This window comes from Magnolia sinica, chromosome 3, assembly GCF_029962835.1.
Source record: "Magnolia sinica isolate HGM2019 chromosome 3, MsV1, whole genome shotgun sequence".
Lineage (NCBI taxonomy): Eukaryota > Viridiplantae > Streptophyta > Magnoliopsida > Magnoliales > Magnoliaceae > Magnolia > Magnolia sinica.
Window position 1 is genome coordinate 127,730,217 of NC_080575.1, and position 24,963 is coordinate 127,755,179.

At 43.3% G+C, this 24,963-nt stretch overlaps 1 protein-coding gene across 4 annotated transcripts; it reads left to right on the top strand.

The window, feature by feature from the left end:
- Positions 1-1,839: 1,839 nt before the first annotated feature.
- Positions 1,840-21,222, top strand: LOC131241249 (phospholipase A1 PLIP1, chloroplastic). 4 transcript variants are annotated; one of them, XM_058239998.1, is made up of 7 exons: positions 1,841-1,883; positions 7,917-8,010; positions 9,554-10,231; positions 15,614-16,156; positions 18,435-18,494; positions 18,858-19,274; positions 20,164-21,222. In XM_058239998.1, exons 3-7 carry the CDS (start codon positions 9,611-9,613, stop codon positions 20,590-20,592), a joined length of 2,070 nt encoding a protein of 689 aa, XP_058095981.1. In that variant the 5' UTR covers positions 1,841-1,883; positions 7,917-8,010; positions 9,554-9,610; the 3' UTR covers positions 20,593-21,222. The 4 variants fall into 4 exon arrangements, with proteins under 4 accessions (XP_058095982.1, XP_058095981.1, XP_058095983.1 ...); XM_058239999.1 differs by lacking the exon at positions 7,917-8,010 and having other exon boundaries at positions 1,840-1,883; XM_058240000.1 differs by lacking the exons at positions 1,841-1,883; positions 7,917-8,010 and having other exon boundaries at positions 9,450-10,231; positions 20,164-20,574; positions 20,727-21,222.
- Positions 21,223-24,963: the final 3,741 nt, after the last annotated feature.

The following is a 24,963-nucleotide window of genomic DNA, read 5'->3' on the forward strand; positions in this document are numbered from 1 at the left end:
TAGATAGGTTGGAACAGTTTCGTAAGTTGTGGGCAACGCACAACGTGTTCTAACCAGAAGCGTTGAGAATCTGGAACGGTGAATGCGAAGTGATGAAAGTGAGGGTACTCGCTCACACACGTGCGTGAGATCCCAGCCGGCCATCAGGTGTCACTCTCTCTGGATACCATGTCGCAAGAAAAGCAAGTCTGATCGTTAAAAGGGTCACACGCATACATAATTACACTGTTGGATAATTTCTTGTTTTGTACACGCGTTGCCAACCTAACAATCACACCGTCCTGATTTCCTGATACTTTGGAGTGTACGCTGGGGATCGCGACTTTAGCGGAACCGATTTTCACACACGCACCTTTTCTTACACATGTGAGACGGGTACACTACAAAATACACGAGCAATGTAGCAGTTGTGAGCTGTACACGAACTGAGTTGGCTCGCTCGACTCGACTAGAAAAAGCTTAATTCGACACAGTTTGAAATTCAGTTTGAGCCGAGTTGAGTTCACTTTTTTAGCTCAAATTTTTTTTTTACTTAGCTCGAAATGAGCCCTAACTCAAATCGAACTCGGGTCAAACCAAATCGGTTACTCAATTATTTTTATGTTAACATTGCTCAACAAGTATTTGATGAAATGACTCAATGAAATGACAGCTAGTAACAAAGAAGGTATGAATGTGAAACAAATACATTATGCCTTGATTTTTTTATTGCTTAAACACTGGCCGAACGAGCTGAGCTGGCCATTCAGGCATGAGAACCAAGCCGAGTTCGAGCTGCGTCAGCTAGTGGCTGAGCTGAGTTGAGCTGTGCCAGGCTACACTTAGCTCGACTCGTGTACACCTCCTGTTGTCATTACTCATTTAGTTATTCCGTTTAGGCAGTCTAATGATCACATGGTCCTGATTTTTGGTACGTGTGAATACATAGTGGGTATCGACTCCTGTGCGTATCTCATCATCACACATATATCTTGTTTACACGTATGGGACGAGTACAACACGGTGCAATCGAGCGAGTCAGCGTTCGCCACGAGTTGTTATTCGTAAGAAAGCCAAACTTCAATATGGTTCATACGCATGCACTCAGGAATCGTGCATAACGCATGGATTAAACTCAATCAACGGTCCAAATCGTGTGTCCCACTCCAGATGGGTCATGGAATGGCTTCTGTACCCCAAAGATATACTAAAACAATCGATTGAGATACATCCAATGAACGGTCAAGATAAGACAATTAACGGTGAAAATTCGACAAATGTACGTACATTCATCAGCCGCTTGGATCGTAATACAATATGTTAAGATTAGTTTGTGTTAGATACCACGATTTGTACGGTTAAGTTGTTGTAAAACGCATGACACGTGTGCAATTTCAGAATGCATACTGATGAGCCATCACGCTCTGCCAGAGTATCATGTGACTCTGCTAGAGAGGAAACAATAAAGAAATATATTTGAGTACAAAAGGGCATTTTAGTCCATTCGCTTAGTTTTAAATGTGGCAGCTCTTCCCCTTCAAAGTATCGACACATGCTGAGATTCTCTCACCCTTCTGTCCTTCTCAGGTGTTCTTCAATATACAAAGGAGTGAGGTTTCAGTCGCAAAAGCAAAATAAAAAACCAGAGAGAGATACTACGGCAGAGAGAAGGAGAAAAAAATTGCCTGATTTGGTAAGAAACAATAGCCGCAGTGGAATGCCGTTTGTTTCCAGCATTTTGCAGCAGTGAAATCGCATTCTTGCAGGAGCGATTCCCGTCTCGAATTGTGAGATCTGACGGTCGGGATGTTTTCTTCTTTTCTACTTTTTGAAGGTATCTGCGGCATAAAGGAGGAGATCTTCGTCCATTGATCTGCTCGTAGAAGAGATTTCGTGAGTTTCAGGTATTTTTTGAAGAAAGTTCGTTTCTCCCGACTCAGCGTTTCCTCTTTTCGCCTGAGAATCTGAGATTGCGAGGGGAAGAAGACATCCTTCCTGATGAATGCCAAGTGCACTCGCCTCGCACAAGGCTAATGCGTGCGACATCAGAGCCGCTCATGAGGCGATCCACCCTGTGGATATCCCATGACTCAAAAATCAGGTCCGTAGGAGCCACACGTGTGGAGAAATTGAGGAACGGTCCGAATTCGACGTAGAAGTGTGGACCACCTGACGATCAGGCGGATCTTCTTTTCAGATCTGGAATCCGAGCAGTTGGGATCGCCTCCTGAGAGGCTCAGATATGATAGACATGTGCATCTTTTCCGTGCGTGAGCCGAGATCACTCGAGAGATTGCAGTCCCCGTTCCTTCATGTTAATGATAAACATAGCTTCCTTCCACCGTCCACGTGGAAGGGAAGATAATGGATCAGATCCTACCACCTAGTAGGTTGTGCCCCAGATGGTCCATGAACAAAAAACCACATCGATTGGAGAATCCTAGCCATCCGCTTCTCCCAACTTCCCAATCTAAATTGTGACCGTTAACTCTATTTGCTGCCACGCATAAAAAACCTCAGCACCGTGCTTCTCGGCGGAACTTCTGAAAATAGGCCATCTGGGGTAGGATCCCGTAGAAGGGCGGTCTGGATCCACAATTTACCTTGCCACGTGGGCTTTGAAAGGACTGGTCATCATACATGTGAATGACAGCTCTATCATGCATTCGTGCCATCTCCGGAAACGGTTCGGCTACTCACCCTGCCATAGCCAATGGCTGGTCGGTGCTCTGTGGGACCCACCATGATGTGGTTGTTCCATCCATGCCGTCCACCCATTCTTCCAGATCATTTTATGGATGAACCCAAAAATGAGGTTTATCCAAATCTCAAGTGGACCGCACAGTGTTTTGATTGAACGGCCACCATTAAAAACTTCTTGGGGGCCACGAAAGTTTTGGATCAAGCTGATATATATTTTTTCCTTTCATCCAAGTCTGTATGACCTAATCAACAGGTTAGATGGCAAATGACCATTACAGTGGACCCTAGGAGGTTTTTAATGGTGGACAGTCAATAGATACTGTTTTCCCGTGGTGTGGTCCACCTGAGATTTAGATCTACCACATTTTTGGGTTCGCCCACTAAAATTATCTTTCAAAATGGATGGACGGCGTGGATAAAACAAATATATCATAGTGGGGTCCACATAGCACCGACCACTAGCCACCAGGCCGGTGGCAGCGTCACTAGCCAAACCGCGTCCGCCATCTCCCTTCTCTACCTTCCTCAAGTGTCTCCGATTTTTAAGTACTTGCCCGGAAAAGCATCCTTTGTTAGGTTACCACCATTTAACGTAGGGTGTGGGCTCTTCATATATGGCATAAGCCTACGGAAATTCAAATGGTGCCAATCTTTGCTGTTGGAGCATAACCGAGAACATACCCCGATGGGCCACGTGAGAGGAGGATGGGCCACCACCATTTTCTAAATGGTGCTGAATTAACATCGGAGTCAGCTCCCTCCCTTCTGTTACGTTGATATCTTATTATTGAGACATAAATACCCCTCGATCTATACAAAAATTCACTTACCCTTTCCGCACAGGACGCGGATTAGCTACTGACAGGTTGAGTAGCGAGACGGGCTACTGAAGTGACGTCACCAAGTTCTGTGGGGTCCACCATGATGTATGTGTTGTATCTGTACTGTCCATCCATTTTTAGAGATCATTTTAGGTCATGAGCCAAAGAATGAGTAAGATCCAACGGTTGAGTGGACCCCATCACAGTAAATAGTAGAGAGAGTAACGCCCACCATTATAAACTTCTAAGGGCCACAAAAGAGATTTAGGTCAAGCTAATATTTGTTTTTCCTCTATTTAATGTCTTTGTTAACTCATGAACAGGTTGGATTTCAAATAAACATCATTATGGACGTTAGGAAGGTTTCAACGGTGGACGTCCCTGGCTCATCTGTTTTCTATGGTGGGGTCCACTACATATTTTTATCTGCCTTATCTCACGCCATAAAAAGATCTCTAAAAATAGATGGACGGTACGGATTTTCTGTCCCTATGTGTGCAGTGGGTTGCCACATGCCAGGGGAGAGAGTGAGAGAATCGAAGTTCATCATGTTGGACCAAAATCCTAGTCGTAATAGAACTTGCTAGAGAATCATACGTGTGCAAGAAGCAAAATGTTCATTAGGTGGGCCCGGTGTGAATATAACCTGGCCGAAAAAAAATCAACCACGTGCTTTGATTGGGTGGGCTACACTTATGAAATGAACATGGACAGTTGGTAAGATTTATTTCACTAGCCATCTTTTCGTGCACGTGTGGCCCACCCGATGAGCAGTTCGTCGCCGAAAAAAAATCAACCACGTGCTTTGATTGGGTGGGCTACACTTATGAAATGAACATGGACAGTTGGTAAGATTTATTTCACTAGCCATCTTTTCGTGCACGTGTGGCCCACCCGATGAGCAGTTCGTCCAAGGAATATAAAGTAATTTATATGGAGGAATGGTATTTGTACATAATATAATCTATATATCTCCCTGCATGTGCATGCGATTAGGATTCTAGTGATACTCGCGAGTAGATGCAGCAGGAACCTCTTAGTTTTTCACGTCGAAGGCAACAGACCAAAATGCCCCTGTATTTGTTGGTTTTGACTTTTATGCTTGACTTTTGTACACATGCGGGACGCTGCTGTTCATCAGGTTGGCCCCAAGTCCAGGGAGGCGTAATTTTCACCTGCAGGGAGCCCATTCATCAAAATGCTATGTGGAGCCCATTGCGATATCTGTGTCGAGATCGGATTGAGCACTGAGTTACTTAGTACGCGTACTGAGTAAACTCAGTTGAGCCTATTGTGAATGTATGTGGCTATTCATCCCGTCCGGATGCGGATTCGCTGGTGTACATCACACCACCTGTATAGCTGCTGTATTGCCCTCAGCAAGTTATGTGGGTCTGATCATGTGGTACGTATTATATCCAAGCCGTCCATCTATTTTTTGAGATCGTCTTAAGGCTTTAGACTAAAAGTAAGACAGATCTAACTATCAAGTAGACCACACTTACAAAAAGCAGTGGGAGATTGAACGTCTACCATTAAAAGCTTTTTTAGGTCACGGAAGTTTTGGATCAATATAAAATTTATTTTTCATTTTAATTCAGGTCTTATTGGCCTCATGAACAGATTGGATGGAAAATAAACGCTATAATGGCCCTATGAATTGTTTAACGGATAAAATAATTATCTCTAATGCTACTCGTAGCGTGGTACAGATTATTTATTTTTTAGATAATAATATAAAATGATCTCTAAAAATAGACTAAAGGTGGAGATATAATAAATACATCACTGTAGCCATGTAACTTTGCTCTCCTTTCAACCGTTCGTACAACACGGCGCTCGAGGAGCGTCAGTGCTAGTCTTTGCACAACAGGTACCTACGGTAGCTATATAGCTGGTCTGTGGTACACAAGCCGATCCGCTTCCACGCCGTCCATCCGTTTTTCCAGCTCATTTTAGTTGAGTCTAAAATTTAAGTATCCTCAGAGCTCAACTGGATTACACCACGTAGGAAACACGACTTCCACCGTTGAAACCTTGTTAGGCCCACAGTGATGTTTATATGTCATGCAACCTCTTCATGAGAGAGGGAAAACACAAATAACTGGTCCAAAACTTTTGTGACCCCGGGAAATTTTCAATGGTATAATTTCAATGGGCGCAGATTAGGTACTGACAAGGTCAGTAGTCAAACGGCTACTGAAGTGACGTCACCAAGCTCTGTGGACCCCACCATGATGCATGTGTTGTATCCATACTGTCCATCCATTTAAAGAGATTATTTTATGGCATGAGAAAAATAATGACATGGATCTAAAGTTCAAGTGCACCCTCCGTAGAAAACAATGGGGACAATAACATCCACCGTTCAAAACTTCTCAGGGGTCACAGAAGTTTCTGATCAAGCTTATATTTTTGTTTTCATTTCATATATCACGTTGACTTATGAATAGGTTGGATCTAAAAAATATATCATGTTAGGCGCTATTAATGTTTCAACAGTGGGTGTAATTGATCTGACGGTTTTCTGTGGTGGGTACACTTGAACTTTAGATCTATCTAATTCTTTTTCTTATGACATAAAACGATCTCTACAGATGGCTGGACGGTATGGATACAACACATGCATCATGGTGGGGTCCATAGAACTTGGTGACGTCACTTAGTCACAATTTGGCTACTGACCTTGTCAGTATCTAATCCGCGCCCAATTTCAATTCATACTGTTTCCCTGGTGGGGTCCACTTAGATTTGGAAATACTTCATTTCTGGGCTGAAGCCCTCAACTTATCTGTTAAAATGAATAGACAGAGTAGATAAAATATGTAAATAAGGGTGGACCTCACTACGTTACTCGGTACGCTTAGCGTACTATGTTACTCAGTACGCAGTCCGCTTCCGTGTGACGTTGGTGGGATTGAAGTCCTCCGACTTTCAATAATTGCGCTGGCCCTTAACTCAGATTTGCCAATTTGTCTTTAGTAAGAATGGTTTCACGAGATCTTTCAAAATTTTTGTGGCCCACTTAATCATTGTTTCTGGGCTGAAGCCCTCAACTTATCTATTAAAATGGATAAATAGAGTAGATAAAATATGTAAATAAGGGTAAACCCCACTAGGTTACTCGGTACGCTTAGCGTACTGTGTTACTCAATATGCAGTCCGCTTCCATCTGTGTGACGTTGGTGGGATTGAAGTCCTCCGACTTTCAATAATTGCGCTGGCCCTTAACCCAAATCTACCAATTTATCTTTAGTAAGAATGGTTTCACAAAATCTTTTAAAATTTATGTGGCCCACTTAATCATCGTTTCTGGGCTGAAGCCCTCAACTTATCCGTTAAAATGGATAGACAGATTAGATAAAATATGTAAATAAGGGTGAACCCCACTAGGTTACTCGGTACGCTTAGCGTAATGTGTTACTCAGTATGCAATCCGCTTCCATCTGTGTGACGTTGGTGGGATTGAAGTCCTCCGACTTTCAATAATTGCGCTGGCCCTTAACTCAGATCTGCCAATTTGTCTTTAGTAAGAATGGTTTCACAAGATCTTTCAAAATTTTTGTGGCCCACTTAATCATCGTTTGTCCTGATTTTAGATTCAAGTCAAATACATGACATGACCCACTTTACATGCGAGTCCGTGCTGTGATTTAATCCTACCCGTTCAGTAAGTCTTTAAAAATTTAGAAAAATTTCAGCCTCATAAGATCCAACCGCGATCTAACGAAAGCTCCCATCCTGACAAGTAATCTTTCGGAACCGGTCACGTGCTAGCAACTCATGGCAGCTGAGCATGTTCCGTTGCGTGCCCCGCATCGATCTGAATGGCATTGGCATGTCTGTGGCTCCATCAGCAATGGATCATGATACAAAACTCACGAGTCTTGCATTTTGGATTACTAATCCTGCCAATTGGTTGGTCAGGATCATGAATCGGCGTCGTTTCTGATCTGACTCCATCGATCATCGACAACACCGACCACAAAATGGACAGTTTCTATCCTCCGTACATTCAGACGTGTAGGCCCAATCAACGAAACATGCGAGATGGCGTGAGTCGCTGGTCACGCAAATTGCGCTCACTCCAAACAACATTAAAACCGTATCATTATTCATTAATATACCTAAAACTCAGAATCTCCTTCCACGTATTCACCAAGAAAGGAAATTTCAGAGTTCTGCTACAGCGATAAAACCGCCATAAACAGCTCTATTTCCCTTTCCTCTGTCATCACGAAGAATATAATATGATATTCGTCTAGTTTTTAGAGTTTTATAAGTCGATGAGGCTTGTGTTCCAACGAAGTGGGTTTTGGAAAACGTGAAATCCTAAGACAGCTAAAGCCACGAGGCGGGATTTTCCTTCTTGGTTTTACTTTTCCTGTTTCTTGTGGTGCGTTTGGATGATAGGTTCTGAGGGCGGAGATCCTCATGTGAGGGAGATATCCCCGTTTGGAGAGATCGAGAGCTCATCGAGATGAACAGCAACGGAGCTTGTTTTCAGGTACACGACAAACGTCACAAAGCCGATCCATCTTTGTTCCTTTCGTCCCTTCCGGAGACGCAACCCTCTTACGTAGATTTTACCATAATGCCCCCACTTCCTTCCGGAAACTACGGAAAACCTACCGCGAGGAGAGGATCCTCCTTTCTCGCTTCACAAGCGCGGACAACACGTGTTTTATGCAGCGCGTAAAACACTCGAGCTCTGTGGGGTCCACCATGTTGTATATCTAAAATCCACTCCTTAAATCAGATGATAAAGATTATTTGGACCGTACGTACAGAAGATAATCCGCAACTCATAGGGCCACACCAATGACAACGCTGTAAAATTGACCAAAAACTGCTAAGTTCACATGATGTGGCCGACCTGAGATTTTTTCAGGCCTGTTTTCTCATATTTTTTTCATCCTGGTGCTTCACACCTGATTAACGGTTTTGATGAAAGATATACAACATGGTGTCCCACGGACAAGCCTATGGTTGGCATCTCAACCTCATTATTACATGTGGTTTTGACCATCTGAGTTGTGGTTATTTACTATTATGGCATAAAATCGAGGATAAAACCTGATAGACGGAGTGGATTTTGCATATAAAACATAGTGGGCCCCACAGACCTTGGTGCTTTACGCCCATGAGGATTCAAACCTTCCTGATGTCTGGTAAGTCAACACGTACATTCCAGACCGGCCTGGTGTCTGGTAAATCAACACGTACATTCCAGATGGGCCCACGGTGTATATGATGTGCCTGATCTGATTAACCAGAGGTCACGTTGGGCACACGTCTTGATTTGCATTGGGTGCAAAGGGGTTCATCAAGATGGGTGAGAAAAATCTACCACAGAAGATATCGTGATAGTTCACCAACATTTTCTAAGTTGTCGTTAAGGAACCCAGACCATCCAAATTGCCGTGCCCATTGACGATGTTGCATTGCTCCAAGTCCGCACTAACGTAACTACCCTATTGGTATCTATCAGATGGTTTAGATCGTTCAGCCAGTATGAATTTAGGGATATGATCCACCGACAACCGGGCCCACAATTTGGAGGGTTCAGATTGTTGCATGTGTGAGCCGCTGGGTAGACCATGGCCTACTGTATCATTTCCGGCTAAGTTTAGAAAGTGACTAAACTACCTCTACAAATATTCAAACTGGAAGCGTCCCCTGCCTGTGTCTGCCTGGGTATTTTGGTCATTCAAATGCGAGTCCCATGAGACCGAAAGGGGTATTGTGACCACGTGCTCGGCACGTGCTCTTTATGTATCGTTCAATGACCAATATACCCCTGAAATGCGGCGATGGAAGCAAGAGTTACATACGTGGGCATTTTGGTCATTATGCTAAGCTTTATGGCCACGCGTGGCATCTTCGTTGTTTTGTTCATTAGTTGGGTCATTTCATTCCATACGTACTTTTTTTAGAGGTCGATTACGCTGAGTCACTCTGTTTCAAGAAAAAGAGAATGAAAGAAACATAGGGAGAAGAAGAGAGAGATTTCGCTCAACTAACCCCATTCGGTAACGTGCGGTTTTCAGGCCCTCCCTCTGTAAAAAGGGGAAGAGAAAACGATCGCTTTGCTATCGTGCGCACCAATGGCGTGCACCTCAGTAGCCATTTCAAGCCCTTCGGTCGCCGCGGGGAAGGACCTTGTCCGAGAACACAACGGCCTGCGCCGATCCCATTCCAGCAAGGAACTCTACGACCGGGCCGGGATACGGAGATCCCAATCCGACCCTCAGCTCCGCTGCTCTCTTAAGCCGGTCCGAGCCGTCTCGACCGAGCCGAAGCTCAAGAACAACCGATCGGTCGGGATCTTCCCGTTCCAGATCTCCGGCTCGATTCTCCCGAGCTCGCTACGGTCTTTCCTCTTCGAGTCGGATTACAGCAAGGAGATGAGGCTGGTGGACTCGGAGGAAGAGACCGAGGGAGGAGAGCAGGAGATGGAGAAGAGAGCGAACTGGGTCGAGAGGCTTCTGGAGCTGAGGAGCCGGTGGAGGAGTAGACAGAAAGAGAACGAAGGAGAAGAAGGAGAAGGAGATGAGGATTACTGCAGTGTAGGGTACGATTCGGAGGTTGAAGAAGAGGAGGAAGAGATGGCGCTCGATAGTGAGTCTTTTTCGAGGTTCCTGGTTCGAGTCCCGTGGTCGGAGACGAAGCTCTTCTCTAAGCTGGCTTTCCTATGCAACATGGCTTACGTGATTCCCGAGCTCAAGGTACCGTACTACCACTCTTTTCGGAAAATATTATATTTCAGAGATGCTCCAATGCTCTCATAGAACTACGTAGACGGTCAATTCCATTGATCTAGACTGTTCATTGCGTTCGTCGCACATTTAATGTGCTATCATGCAAAAATCACACTGATCTGACAAATATGAACCGTCTAGATCAATGGTCTCTAATGTCGACGGTCAAGATAATTTACACAAAAGTAGATCAAACCGACGGAAGCGAATTGGCTGGTGTACCACACATCAGCTATATAGCTATGTATTGACGTTAGCAAGTACTGTGGTCTCATCATTAGCTATTTGTTATAGCCAAACCGTCCACCCATTTGGTGAGCTCGTTTTAATGCTTTAGCCAAAAAATAAGACATATAAATATTAAGTGGACCACACTGCAAAAAGAAGTGAGGGATTGATTATCTACCGTTGAAACCCTTTTAGGGGTCATAGAAGTTACAGTAACAATATGAAATTTGTTTATCCTCCTTATCCATGTATTTTTGACCTTTTTGGCCTTATTAACGTATTGTATGGAAAGTAAACTTTATGCAAGGCCCTGAGAAATTTTTAACAGTGAAAATCATTATCCTCACTGCTATTTTTGGTGTATTACATTTGAGCATTGGATATGATTTTTTTTTTTCTAATGCTCTAAAATAACATATAAAAATGGATGAACGGTATGGATATAATAAATACAGCATTGTGGGGGCTCATATAACTTTGATCTCATTTGAACTGTTCGTACCACTCGGAGCTCGAGGAGCGTCGGCGCTCGTCTTCGCACGGCACGTATCTACACCAGCTATATAGCTGATGTGTGGTACACCAGCCAATCCACTTCCCAAATCGACAATTTGATCCGTCCTTTCGTGGATTGCTTGCTATATAAAGAATCGCTTTTGATAGGAGATTGTAACCATAACATCCATTGGTTTAAAAAAAAGGATGGCTACCGAAAATGAGGCAAAATAGAAAATGCAGTGATCGTCTGATTATTGAGATTTTTGTATGACCCTCTGGAATGTGTCTGGAATTAATGGACAGTTCAGATCAATCGAATCGATTATCCAAGTAAACCGATGCAACTAGGAGCATTATGACTTATGGGCTCTGAGAGCACTGGAACATATCTCGTTAGAGTTATATGATACTCAGGCTGCGTATAACGCTTGATACGCAGGCATTCATAAATTTTACACGTGACATGTATGTTAAGCCAGCTAATTGTGCATCTCACATCTGATCTTTTTGTGGCAATAGGACCATCGGGTATTTTTCATTTTTAACCGTCCAATAAATGTCCACCAATCCTATAGTAAATTATAAAACGAGCTTAATTTTTGGCTTCTGAAATTTTTTTTATATTTTTTATATTTTTAAATTTTATGTATTTTTATTTTCATACGACCCGAGGGTACGCATAGTGTACTCAGGGTTTAAGTCTGCACTGGACGCGGAATGGGTACTACCTTCTCCTGTACCAATCACGGAACAGGCTGGGGCTCTAAGGGGCCCACCGTGATGTACGAGTATATCCATACCGTACATTCATTTTTACATATCATTTTAATCTATTATCCAAAATATAAGACATGTACAGGGCTCAAGGGGACCACACAGTGGGGATTAAACAACCACCATTAAAAGCTTCTTGCGAGCCGTAGAAGTTTTGTATCAAGCTGATATTTGTGTGCTTCGTCCGGGCCATGTGAGCTTATAAACAGGTTGGAAGGAAAACAAACGTCACGGTGGGCCTTAGTACCGTTTCAACGGTGGACATCATTATCACCCTGCTTTTTGTGGTGTGGTCTACTTGGGCCTTGCTGACGTGAAAAATGGATGGACAGTCTGGATAAACCTACACATCACGGTCGACCTCTCGGAGGCCTAGCCTATTCAGAGCGAGGGACAGGCGGGATAGTACCCAGTCCGCGTCCGTCTGCTGGGGATTTACCGCATACCGCCAGGTCCGGGCTAGCGACGGACGGCCCTGGAAGGGGTTCCGTGGGACTTACATGGATGCATGTGTTTTATCCATGCCATCCGTACGTTTTGACGGATTATTTTAGGGAATGGGCTAAAAAAAAAGGAGGCATATCTAAGCCTAAGTGGACCTCCTCTGCCTATGGTTGAAAATCTCGTTGGTGCCTCGAAGGTTTTGGATCAAGCTGATATTTATTATTTCCAGATCCGTTTGGTGTTATGGACAGGTTGGATGACAAATAAACATCACGGTAGGGCGTACGAAGGTTTCAACAGTGGCCGTCGTTGCCACCGCCGCTTCATGTTGTGTGGTCCACTCAAGTGTTCGATCTGCCTCCTTTCTAGGTTAATGCCCTAAAATAATTGGTCAAAATGGATTGACGGCGTGAATAAAACACATACATCACGGTGGGCTCCATGAAGCCTGGTGGGAGCAGTACCGAATCCGCGCCCGATTTTGGCCTATTGAACAACTTCAAAATATACCGAATTGGGTACAGGCGAGTGACGTACCCAAACTATGTCCTGGTCCAGAAGTAATGTTGCAGGTGCACGGGTTGGAAAACTCACACCAAGGACACGGGTTGGGTACTGCCTCTTGTCCATTCGGGATTTAACCAGACGGCAGCGGCGGCCACCACATTGTAACTGTACTGACACGAGTACAGGCAAGGGCAATACCCAATGGAAACGGATTGGCTACTGACCACTAGCCATTGGCTAGTGGTCGGTGCTCTGTGGGCCCCACCGTGGTGATGTACGTGTTTCATCCATGCCGTCCACCCATTCTACCAGATCATTTTATGGTATGATCCCAAAAATGAGGTTGATCAAAATCTCAAGTGAGCCGCACCGGGTTGATTGAAAACATTAAAAACTAATTGGGTCCATAAAAGTTTTGGATTGATTGAAAACATTAAAAACTTACTGGGCCACAAAAGTTTTGAATATATATATATATATATATATATATATATATATATATATATATATATATATATCCCTTCGTCCAAGTCCATATTACCTAATCAACAGGTTAGATGTCAAATAACCATTACAATGGGCCATATGAGATTTTTAATGGTGGACATTCAATCACTACTTTTTTCCCATGGTGTGGTCCACTGATATTTAGATCCACCTTATTTTTTGGGGATCAAGCCCTAAAATTTTCTTTCAAAATGGGTTGACGGGGTGGATAAAACACATACATCATGGGTCCACACAGCACCGACCACTAGCCACCTGGCTGGTGGCAGCGTCACTAGCCAAATCGCGTCCATACCTAATCCGCATCCTCTGACCAATTATGTATCAGCCACATATCTGTTACATAAGCCGCAGCCCACCTAATTACTGGACCCGCCTGATTGTTGGGTGAGGACAGTAGATCAGTCATCTCTAGCCATCAACATTCCCTAGCCCCCAGAAATAGACTGCTCCATTGATCTTGTGGGCGACAAGAATCAAAATGATCAGCAGTCTACATGTCCCATTTGATGAACAGACTGATCTGAATTTCAGGCTGGGGTTGTCCACTGTTGGCTCGTTTCATAATCTTGCACGCATACCGGCCCACGGACATTGGGCAGACATCCTATTTCAATATTTTATTCGTGTAGGTTTAAAAGCTCTAAAGTCTAATCCAAGGCGAAGATTTCTAGGTTGACCAGTAATAAGGAATTAAAAAAACAAAAAACAAAAAGAACAAGAAAACTGCGTGTGTGAATCATTAAAAAAAAAAACGAAAATGACTTAAGAGTGAGTTATTCGATGCTCAGGAAGAGCCTCGCGCTTGATATCAGGCACTCAAATGGGACATGACATACTTGCCACACATATTCACTCAAACAGTACCTACTAGATCGACTCAAATTGAACCTGATCAGATCGTGGACCCACTCTGGTTGAGACATGGTCCTTTGAAGTTATCCTAACCTCTGATTTGAGGACTCTTGTTTGTTTAAATAGGGGATATTTTTCTCTTGAATCGTCCGTTATATCACGTTGATCCAATAGTTAGATGATAAAATAAGCAAGTCTTTGATAAATGTTATATCTAAACTACACTGAAGTGCATAATTTACTTCATTTTGAATCATCCATATGCCACGAATGGAATTTCAAGTGCCTGTGTATCATCTATCCTGCTCTTCTAGAGTATCAAAGTTTTTGTCATTGTTTATCATTTCCAATGATTTGTTGGAGTTGGATTCCAAAATTTAGATGGTGGTTTACTTATTTTAAGCATAGTGATAAATCTGTTTCTCAGCATAATTTCTGGGCCTTCTGGGCCAAAGCAAAGTGGGTCAAGATCTGGTCCATAGCCCAGGGGCGGAATAACAGTTCAGTATCAATAAATAGACTGGCCTTTGGCATTCCCAAGCCCAGATCAGACCTCGGCCTACCTGCGAATTTGCAAGCGGTGTAACATTAAATACATGAACTGGTCTGAATGTAGGGTCTCTAGGTAGACTCGAGTCCACTCCAAGCCGGATAAGCTGTCTCAGCCTGAAAGCTCAGCCCTGCTCCACTGGTGAGCCTCTAAGCTCAGCCCAAGTCCATCCTCAAGTGGTCTACATGCATGTATGTATCTGGATATCTTTCAATTTGGGAGGCCCATGGTCGATTTAGGCAGATCTCCATTCATCAAGGGGGTCACTCCAGTATGAAACTAGTTGGAACTCAGAGCTGCGGGTAAAGGTGTGCAGATAGACGTAGACCTTGGGCTAGCAAACCCGATGCACGTACTCCACTAAGGCCTGATTCACCATGCCAACAAGCCCAACCCAGCTTTGGACTAGGCTTGGGCGGGATGGCATGCATGGCCTGTGCAATTTTTGGGCCGGTCTTGGATTCATGTCATTTTAGCTCTACGCAGGCCGGCCCACCTTCACATGTACATGAGTTACATTCTACAAATTCGTCATTCCAATCCTTGATTACGTAACCAGGAATCCTGAATGCAGTCTGTTGGTTTCGTCCTTTTAAGTATCTATTTCTGTATGCATATGGGATCGACTTGATCAACGGATGGATTCTGGACATTCAAGAAGATAATCGAATTTTATTAATTTGGGGCTGGGCGGGCAAGTAGCTTAACCAAGCATTTTCATAGAGGAGGCGGGCTTGGGCACTGTGACTCGGGCCAGGCCAAACCTGGCCCATTGCCATCTTTATTCTCCACACGGCCGTGGAGGCTGAATATGCAAAAGATCCTAGCCATCAAATTTGATGAGCATGTGCGCGTTATGGGATTCGCACGTGTAAGTGGTAAAGGCACGTGTTGAGACTTGAGAACGAAAGGTTTTTTTAAAAAGGAAGGAAAAATGGCATTTCTGTAAATAAAGATGACTAACCAAGCGCTTTCTTTTCCGCAAGGCGGAAGATCTGAGGAAGTACTACGGCCTGCGTTTCATCACCTCTTCGCTAGAGAAGAAGGCCGAGGCCGCGGCTATAAAGGCGAAGCTTGATCAGGACTCTACTCACGTACCCGACACTCCTATCATCAAATCTGCTTCTGAAAACGAGGTGGGTTCCGAGCAGAAGCGCGCCATCCGTCCGTCTGTCGCGTACGAAATAGCTGCGTCCGCCGCCTCCTACGTCCACTCACGTGCCAAGGGCCTCCTTTCTTTGGCGGGGTCCCACTCCAAGGCCCACCAGGAGGCCGAGGACGATGAGAAGGGCGAGGATGCTGACGTGGACGCACGTGGGGCCCGGGAGGAGGGCGGGAGCTCCCCAGCGAGGGTCTACAAGTCCGAGGTGGCTGCCTACGTGGCGGCGACGACGATGACTGCCGTCGTGGCGGCTGAGGAGACTGCGAAGCTGGAGGCGGCGAGGGACCTCCGGTCGCTGCATTCTTCGCCGTGCGAGTGGTTTATGTGTGACGATCCCAGCACGTACACCCGTTTCTTCGTTATCCAGGTAACTCATTGCCCACTGGTTTTCAACATATTACACGAATGCCCTTCCCCTTCTGAAAACGATCCCAAGGGGTCGTTTGGCACCATGGATTTTGGGGGGGGGGGGGGGGGGGGCGGGGGGCATGTGTTAAAATAGATTAATAGTCTAGTGACACACATGTTACACATGCCACTCTTGGAAGGATTTTAGATGTAATCCAAGCTTTTACGGTCCCAAAACAATTAGATTAGCAATCGCATCACTATAATTACTTTAATACGATAATCTACGCTGTCCAAACATTATCCATGTAAATCAGTGGTTAAAAATCGTTGGTTAGTCTCTCGAATGTGATCTTGTGCTTGTGCTTGTGGCCCATCTGAGACTTGGAATCTCATTATTTTTAGGTAAAATATATATTTCAATGGGCTTGTTACAAGGATGGTGTCAAACATTACATACATACACTAATTAGAGATATTAAATTAATTTAATAATTAAATTCTAACCCCCGTAAATATACTATGCATAGCTACCTCTGGATTAGAGGGGATTCTAAATTCCGGCTGCCAAACACGATAAGAGGATTCCAAATCCAGGGGATGCGGATTTCCTGCGAAAGGCTCTCCCCGGAAGTTCCTGAGTTGGAAACCTAGGTGGGCCCCATCGTGATGTTTGTGAGAAATCTACCCCGTCCATCCGTTTTGTGAGCTCACTTTAGGCCTTGAGACAAAAAATGAGAAGGATCCAAGACTCAAGTGGGGCACACTAAAGGAAAAGGTGGGTAGGGAAATTCATATCATTGAAACCTCCCTGAGGTCGACAGTGATGTTTTCATTCCATCCATACCATTCATAACGTCATTCCTACTAAGATGAATTGAAAACACAAATATTAGCCTGATTCAAAACTTCTGTAGCCCCACGAATATATCAATTATGGACGTTCAATCTTCATGTTTTCAGCCCACTTGAGTATTGGATCCGGCTCATTTTTGGCCCCATGTCGTAAAATGATCTCAAAAAATGGATGGATGGGGTGGATTTCTCACAAACATCATGGTGGGCCCCACCTAGGTTTCCAGTGTAGGAACTTCGTGTGAAAAGCTTTGGCAAGAAATCTGCATCCATGGTTCATACTTATGCATTCAGAAACTCATTAAATTGTCCAAGTTGCACGTCCCAACTTCTATAGGTTGTAAACTGAAAATTACGCTCAATTGATATCCTAGCCGGCCAATTGGTGGACGTCTGACTTAAAATATCAACAGTCCTAATTCAATAAACAAATAAGAGATTAGGGTTGTTTGGGACACAGATTAGGTAGTGAGGCTCTCACCACCGTTAGTAGTGGCGTGGTGACGTTGTGAGATTTGATTAGTGGGGCCACTATTAGAGATGGGCCTGGGCCTTTTTCAAGGCTTTTCAGCCAGTACATACTTGACCCATGACGTGGATTAGGTAGTGAGTCTCTCAACACTCTCAGCGGTGGTGTAGCTACGTGGGTAGATTTGATTAGTGGGGCCGTATGATGCAGAGATGCTGAGTATGCACATGGCCAAAAAACCTTTAAAAGGTCCCGGCCCCACCTCTGATAGTGTATGGCCCTACCAATCAAATCTTGCCGTGTCCCCACACTACTGTTGTGTGGTGAGCTCCTCACCACCTAATCTGCGTCCGTCAGCCCATCTCTGACAGCATACGGCCCACCAATCAAATCTCACCACATCACCACACCACCGCAGAGGGTAGTGAGGGCCTCACTACCTAATCTACCTCCGTTGTTCTGTCACTTTGGTTTTTGGGTTGCCACCTATATATAGCTTGGGTCTCACTATTTGGACAGTTTAACTTCAGTTGGCATGTATGATGTGTACAATTAGAGCGCATGCTCATGGCTGTCACAGTGCTCCAGTAAACAAGTTTAAAAAGAAAAAGAAAAGAAAAGAAAAGAAATGAAAGGACTGTGATACCCAGAGAGTGTATGGTGCTTCATACGTAGGCACTCATAAACTGTACACGTGGCATATATTAACTCAATTTAAGCCCACCAAATTGTGGAACCCTCTGGTGCTAAGTTACTTTCCTAACATCAGATTGCTTGAACAATACTAACCTCTATTTCATTGTCACTTGTTACCATGGCTCAGATTAGCAATGTGCAATGTCCACCGTGCATCACATTGCAATGTGCACCATACATCACATTGCAATGTGCATTGAGGTGTCTTCAATATGCTTTGGTGATATGATATCACATTCTCAGATCTTCACGTATGAATTTAAAATGTGAATTGCAGGGATCGGACTCCTTAGCATCATGGCAAGCAAACCTCTTCTTCGAACCCACCAAATTTGAGGTGAGCACATTTTCTACATTCCATACCTTGGAGGAGAATCAATAAAATTCACCAGCATATCTCTTGACTTTTAAATGAGAAATTGCTCTAGTCGAGCTATGCTTATGAGTGCCAGTGTCAACTCCAGCCAAATTAGAGGTGGTCATGCTGGTTAGGATGGAAATCCCATCATCGCAAGCAAATGATAAGACCCCAGACCATACATACAATAACATACATAAAGGTTATTGTTATTAATATTATTTATTTTGTTGTTTCCTTTTTTTAAAATTGGATTAATATGTTTGTTGCCTCCCAAGTGTTATGTGAAAATATCACTGGGAAAAGAAAGAATGACTATTTGCAACATTTTGGTCTATGTAGGGAACAGAAGTGCTAGTTCACAGGGGGATCTATGAAGCTGCCAAGGGGATATTTGAGCAATTCATGCCAGAAATTCTCAATCATTTGAATCTGTATGGTGAGAGGGCGAGGCTCCGGTTCACTGGTCATTCTCTTGGTGGTAGCCTTTCCCTTCTGGTCCACTTGATGCTCGTTGCGAGGGGTGTGGTCAAGCCCTCCGCTCTACTGCCTGTTGTCACCTTTGGATCTCCGTTCGTGTTCTGTGGTGGTCGTCATATCCTTGATGATCTTGGATTGGATGAGAGCTATTTCTACTCTGTGATGATGCACAGGGACATTGTCCCCAGAGCATTCTCTTGCAATTACCCTAACCATGTAGCGCAAGTACTCAAACGCCTAAATGCTGCCTTCCGGTCGCATCCTTGCCTCAACAACAATGTGAGCAGAGCCTTTTATTACAGTGGTTTTCTTATAAAATGCTCATATTTTTCATCTAGAAGTGATAAAGACAAGGATAATCTAAGTGTTAGCGACTCTGCTGGGATTGCAGAGGAATTATATGATCCTTGAGCCAGGGATATGCGTAGTATCCTCTGGTTCTTAGTTTGTAGAGGTAGGGCTCATGGTTCTGTTATCCAGAACATTGCTAAAATGGCAGTTAAGATGGCTACACTGACTATGGACCATTTTCCCCAATGGACAAACCCTTATCAGTCTACTGGTGGCCTACAAATAGACAATTAAGATTAACAGGAATATAGCAGTGATGACTGGGTGGTTAGGAATAGCCATCTCCCATCCATTGCAGGGTGGATTGTATCAGTTGCCTGGATCACCGAACATAAGTCCCACTTATATAAACACCCATGGACCATGCCCTAAACATCGCCCCAACGGAATAAACCCAACCCATTGATTGGTGGCCTGAAAATAGATGATTGAGATTAACGAAAGGATTGTAACAATGGTACACATTCAACCAAGCAACAACCAACCATTGGGTGGCTAGGACCTCCCAATCTGGGAAATTTTCAGTAACATGTTCCATCCGAGGATCAGTCCATAATATCAATGGTCTGGATTGCCTAATCACCAACACACTTGTACAAACCAAAAACCTATAAACACGCTATGCATATTGTACAAATAAAAAACCTTTGAACACAGCTATGCATTTCCGTGGTTCCGGATCTCATAATTCCTATCTAGACTGCATGTGGCTTTTGACATCTTTTTCTTATTCATTTTAGCTATATGGCTGTGCAGAAACTGTTGAATTCTCCAATTGGTATGTTTTTTCTCATTCATTTTAGCTGTGGGTGTGCAGAAACTGTTGTATTCTCCAATGGGTCAGCTATACATTCTCCAACCTGATGAGAAGTCATCTCCCCCTCACCCTTTACTCCCTTCTGGGAGTGGTCTCTATGCCTTGGACAATGCTCAAGGCAGTTCCCCAGCTGGAATTGCAAGTGCATTGAGGGCCTTCCTAAATTCTCCACACCCATTGGATACCCTAAGTGATCCGACGGCCTATGGTTCTGAAGGCACAATCCTTAGGGACCATGACTCGAGCAACTACTTGAAGGCTGTCAATGGCGTGCTACGGCAACACACAAAGTGGGTCGTGCGAAGGTCAAGGAGGCAGCGACTCCACCACTGGTGGCCGCTTCTGACTATGTCGCCACATGCATGGAGCCATGAGGGGAATTTGGAGAATCCGGGCTTGGTCACTAAAGAGGTGGTTACTGGAGTCTGAACCCTCCCGTACATCCTTCTTCCCTCTTTATACATAGAAATTGTAGAGGAGTTTGGAGAAACAAGGATTCATGGGCTTTGGTTCTCTTGATAATGCTGTGGCCAAATGTGCTGACTGTCCAACCTGTGCATCAGGTGGGCCCTATTGTGTAGATGGCCTGGCCCCAAAATCAGTTGATCAACTCCACTAGTATGAAAATGACGAACGCAGATGAATTGCCAACGTTCCTCATTCCTTGTACATGTGTGGCCTGCTAAATGAGTGGACAATCTGACTGGTGGCCAGATCATCTACATGGTGGTGCCATCTGGCGAACTGCTTGGACTTCCCATGCACGTGTGGCCATATGTGGAGAGGTGCCTGCTGTCTTAGCAGAACTAGGTTCTCTCAGTCATTGTACATGATCCTTTTACCTGTTCTTATTCATTTCTAATGTTATATATCTCTATGTCCTACTTGTAATTTGATTGTTAGAATGTCAAACCCCTGTAGATAAATTTGGGATGGAAAAGTAACTGGTAAAAAGAAATTGTTGTGTTACCATGCCTTTTGGCTTGGTGAGTCCTGACTATCCTGTGTCCTGTGGGCCCTGGCTCATCACATTGTAAAACCACATGGCCGTTCATGGAATTTATCATTCTTAGCATTCGCTGGTAATGGGATTTTATATTCACCCTTCAGATCAGACAGGTTGGAAAGCCTGCTCCGTGTGGTTTACTCAACCTAGGTCATTTAGTGTGTTTTTTTCACCATTGGTAATCAGTGTGGTCTCTCTACCATTTTCCATCCATGGTGCCCAGCATGTGGACGTTCTTGATTCACTAATCGTATATACATACCTGTAGTTGTAGTGATTAACTGATTATAGATCTAGTTGCCTTCTTGTAAACAGATGATTGCTGGGTGAGATTCTGGGAGATGTTTCTGAAAGATATTCTTGAGACTATTTGGTGTTGCTTGCAATTCTATTTTCCTATCAGATATGGTTGACTAGGGAATATATATATATATATATATATATATATATATATATATATATATATATATATATATATATATATATATAAAACCAATTAATGGGAAAAAAAAAAATCACTTTTATGTGAGGGGTGGAACAATCTGTACTTACAGTGCATATCAGAGATTCAGGCCATTTGTTAGGTAGGTGTATTGTGAACATGCCATGCGTCGAAGATCACAGTAGCAAACTCATCATTTGAGCCGCACATGCAGGTTGGATATGGATCGTGCGATTATATTTATTTTTCAATCTTACCAGAGCTGCAAGTTTGAGCTGATTGCTTAGCAGACCAATATCATATTTTGGTTCGTGACAGGTTAGCAATGTACCACACTTGATGAGTGGCCATAAGTTTGACCTACTTCATTTTTGGTCCATGTCAATGTTCATTGTACCCTAATTGATGAATAGCCTGCATGTCTTGGTCCGCCCAATTTCTGACACAAGTTCCCTCCCCTCCTATGATGGAACTCTCTTTAAAGGACTACTCTTTGTAAGGAATTTATTTAGGCTATTTTGCAAGGGAATATATACACTGAAATGAATAACTCTTAACATGCAAGTGTAAGTGTGAAAAGAACCAAACCAGTTCGTCTATCAAATGAAATAAAATGGTTCGTCGTCACATAATTCCCGTTGCCAAAACTTGCATGGAAGGTAAAATTTCAAGTGATGAAGTTAACATGGATGCATAAACAGGCGAGTATGTGAAGAAATCTTTGTTAATTCTTTCTATGGATTACAAATCGATGTAGCGATGGTAGCTATAAACGTCTTTACACTTTCCTGTGCCTTGTTCAAGTATCACTCTATGCCACCACCTTAGGTGGAATCTCAAGGTCAGGCACAACACGTTTTATAGAGAGCTTGTGTTTCTAGTTTGCTCCTCAGGCCGTACATTGATTAGTTTAGGCTTGGATATTACAGGCCCGTTCAAAATCTGATTTTTCTTGGGCCAGGAATGGCCCATTTACAGCCCAAGCAGTCAGCCATGACTGTAGCAAGTATCCTTATTTACTGAATCCGCTACTATTACTATCTAGCTGATCGTTCCAAAACAGGCTGGGTTGGCTTTTGGGTTTCGGTTCCTGTCTTCACATGGGCTGGACTTGGGCGTGTAATATAGGCACATGGGATAGGCCTGGCCGTATTTTGACCTGAGGTTTTGCTAAAATTCCATCGAGCCCCTCCCTCAGCCTGGGAGAGGCTCATTAATTATTTTTCTTGGGCTTCATATCGAAAGTCTTCTCACTAATTAGAAATTGGGCCATGCAAGATCGGGCCGAACTCAGCACTCGTGGCCCACCTGAGACCCATACAGACATGAGCAGCATTGGCCATAGTTATGCCCATGTGTTCGCCATCCCATGGATAGGCATTCTGTTTTGATACATTTATCAAATAAATGAAGGTTTTTTTTTAAAATTTATTATTATTATTATTATTATTATTTAAACTGTAATCCTTGTAAAACATTGAAAATAGAATTAAAAGTAACTCCCTCTGGGCATTAGCCATGGTTATGCCCATTTCCACGAATCAGACGTTAGAACTGCTCAATCAATCTGATTCTAGGATTGGAACTCAGCTCAGTGTGTTCTGTAATTTAGTTGGTTTAATTTGAGTTAATGTATGCCACGCTTGTGTATCAAGTGTCATAAGTTGTCTGAGTATTAATAAATCTTACCTTTCTAAAATTATGAAGCTACGTTTGAATTGCGCGGCAAGGCAAGGCAAATAATTCACAGTTTTTGCGAATTCGTCTCTCAGCTATTTGGATTTGGATTGGTGTAAAGCAAGGGAAACACCATTTCCCACGAAACTATCCATCATCTGTGAAGTCTTTATCTGTGTGAAACACCACTCCTATTTCTCGGTGCATATGTGGAAGACTTGATCAATGGATAAATTTGGAGCATTCAAGTAGTAAATTGGAATTTTATCAAACTTTCGGGTGGGGTGGGGTTGGGCCAGCCCAACCTAATTTTTTTTCAAACTCAGCCTTAGGTCTTAAGTGTTGGGTCAAGCCTGAGCCTAAACTTATCTTGTTGCCACTAATATTTTCAAGTTATCCGCATGTTCCAGGCATGAGCTAATCCAACAAATGTTAGAATTTATAAACATTTCTCTAATTGTTTTAGGAACATATTTTTGAAAAACAAAAAGAGAAAAGGATGCTTCATCTCTTTTCCCATGCTTTCCATGGTGCCAACAAGCCATATTAAGGAAGGCGAAAAAAAACTTTGAAATGCACCAGGGCTTGTTTGATTTTCATAACTACGCTGTAAATGGCTATAAATGGGTCATTATTATTTCTCACCATTGTTTGGTTGAACGCGGAATTGCTGTCTCGGAAATTGTGACACCAAAATAATTATGAGCCCATATGATTCATATTTTTGTTTCACATGCTAACAATGTCAAGTGTTAGTGTATCATTGGAGGGGCATTTTTGACATTTCCCTCTTAAAAGGGTGGTTTTGTAGATAATTATGTTAGGGTTAAATAGAGTTATGATCTTGAATTTTTTGTTTCGTTTCATTTTGAGTGCCTCCAATGTGAGAAAACTAGGGTTTTTGCTATAGGTTCTCTCCATCCCTATAATTTTCTCTAAACAGCAAATTGATGGTAGCTTTTTGCCATGGTTTTATTTTTTGCAAAGTGACGCGGGGAAGGACGTGAGGTCGAGCACCATCTTCCTCAAGAGGATAACTATTCCGAATCCACGAAACTTCTCTGGACTCCTCACAGAGACTTTTTGAATCCACGAGGAAAGAAAGCAGAAAATAAAAATAAATTCTAATAAATTCGAAATTGATTAACGAATCAATAAAAAAGAGTTTACAACCCTTTAAATAGGGGTACCAAGCAATGGGAAAGAATTCAGAATCAAACTACAACTAAAACTCCTAGAATCCATGACTTACTATAAATAGTAAACTTACTATTTATAGACGGTCATGATGTCTACTAGTGTGCAAGGTTTTCGGCCAAAAAAAGTAAGTGTCCTATTTGGCTTCACCATGTCAAGCTAAACTTCTTAGCTAGGGCTAAGAGGTGACCGGACACCATATGAATGGTTCAGATTGACCGACTGATCAGAGATGGAGGGCCACCACTGTTTGGAAATTTCGAACTTTATGGTCATGCGTAACCTCACACACGGCAGTTGCGCTGATGCGTGGTGGGACCCACTTCATTTTTCTTTCGAGAAATCTACGCCGTCCACCCGATTACTCTCGAAATTTCTGTCGGGAATGATGTGATTCCGTTCAGATTCGGTGTGGTCCACGGAGTTTTTCTTGTACCATCCATCTTCCGTTTGAACGGTTGAAAACCGAATGCTCGCT

What these genes read in the sequence shown, in the direction of transcription:
- LOC131241249 (XM_058239999.1), top strand. Translation starts at nt 9,611, where the DNA reads ATGGCGTGCACCTCAGTAGCCATTTCAAGCCCTTCGGTCGCCGCGGGG. An exon ending in CCCGTTTCTTCGTTATCCAG is followed by an intron (nt 16,157 to 18,434) that starts GTAACTCATTGC and finishes TGTGAATTGCAG; the next exon opens with GGATCGGACTCCTTAGCATC. An exon ending in ATCCTTGCCTCAACAACAAT is followed by an intron (nt 19,275 to 20,163) that starts GTGAGCAGAGCC and finishes GTGGGTGTGCAG; the next exon opens with AAACTGTTGTATTCTCCAAT.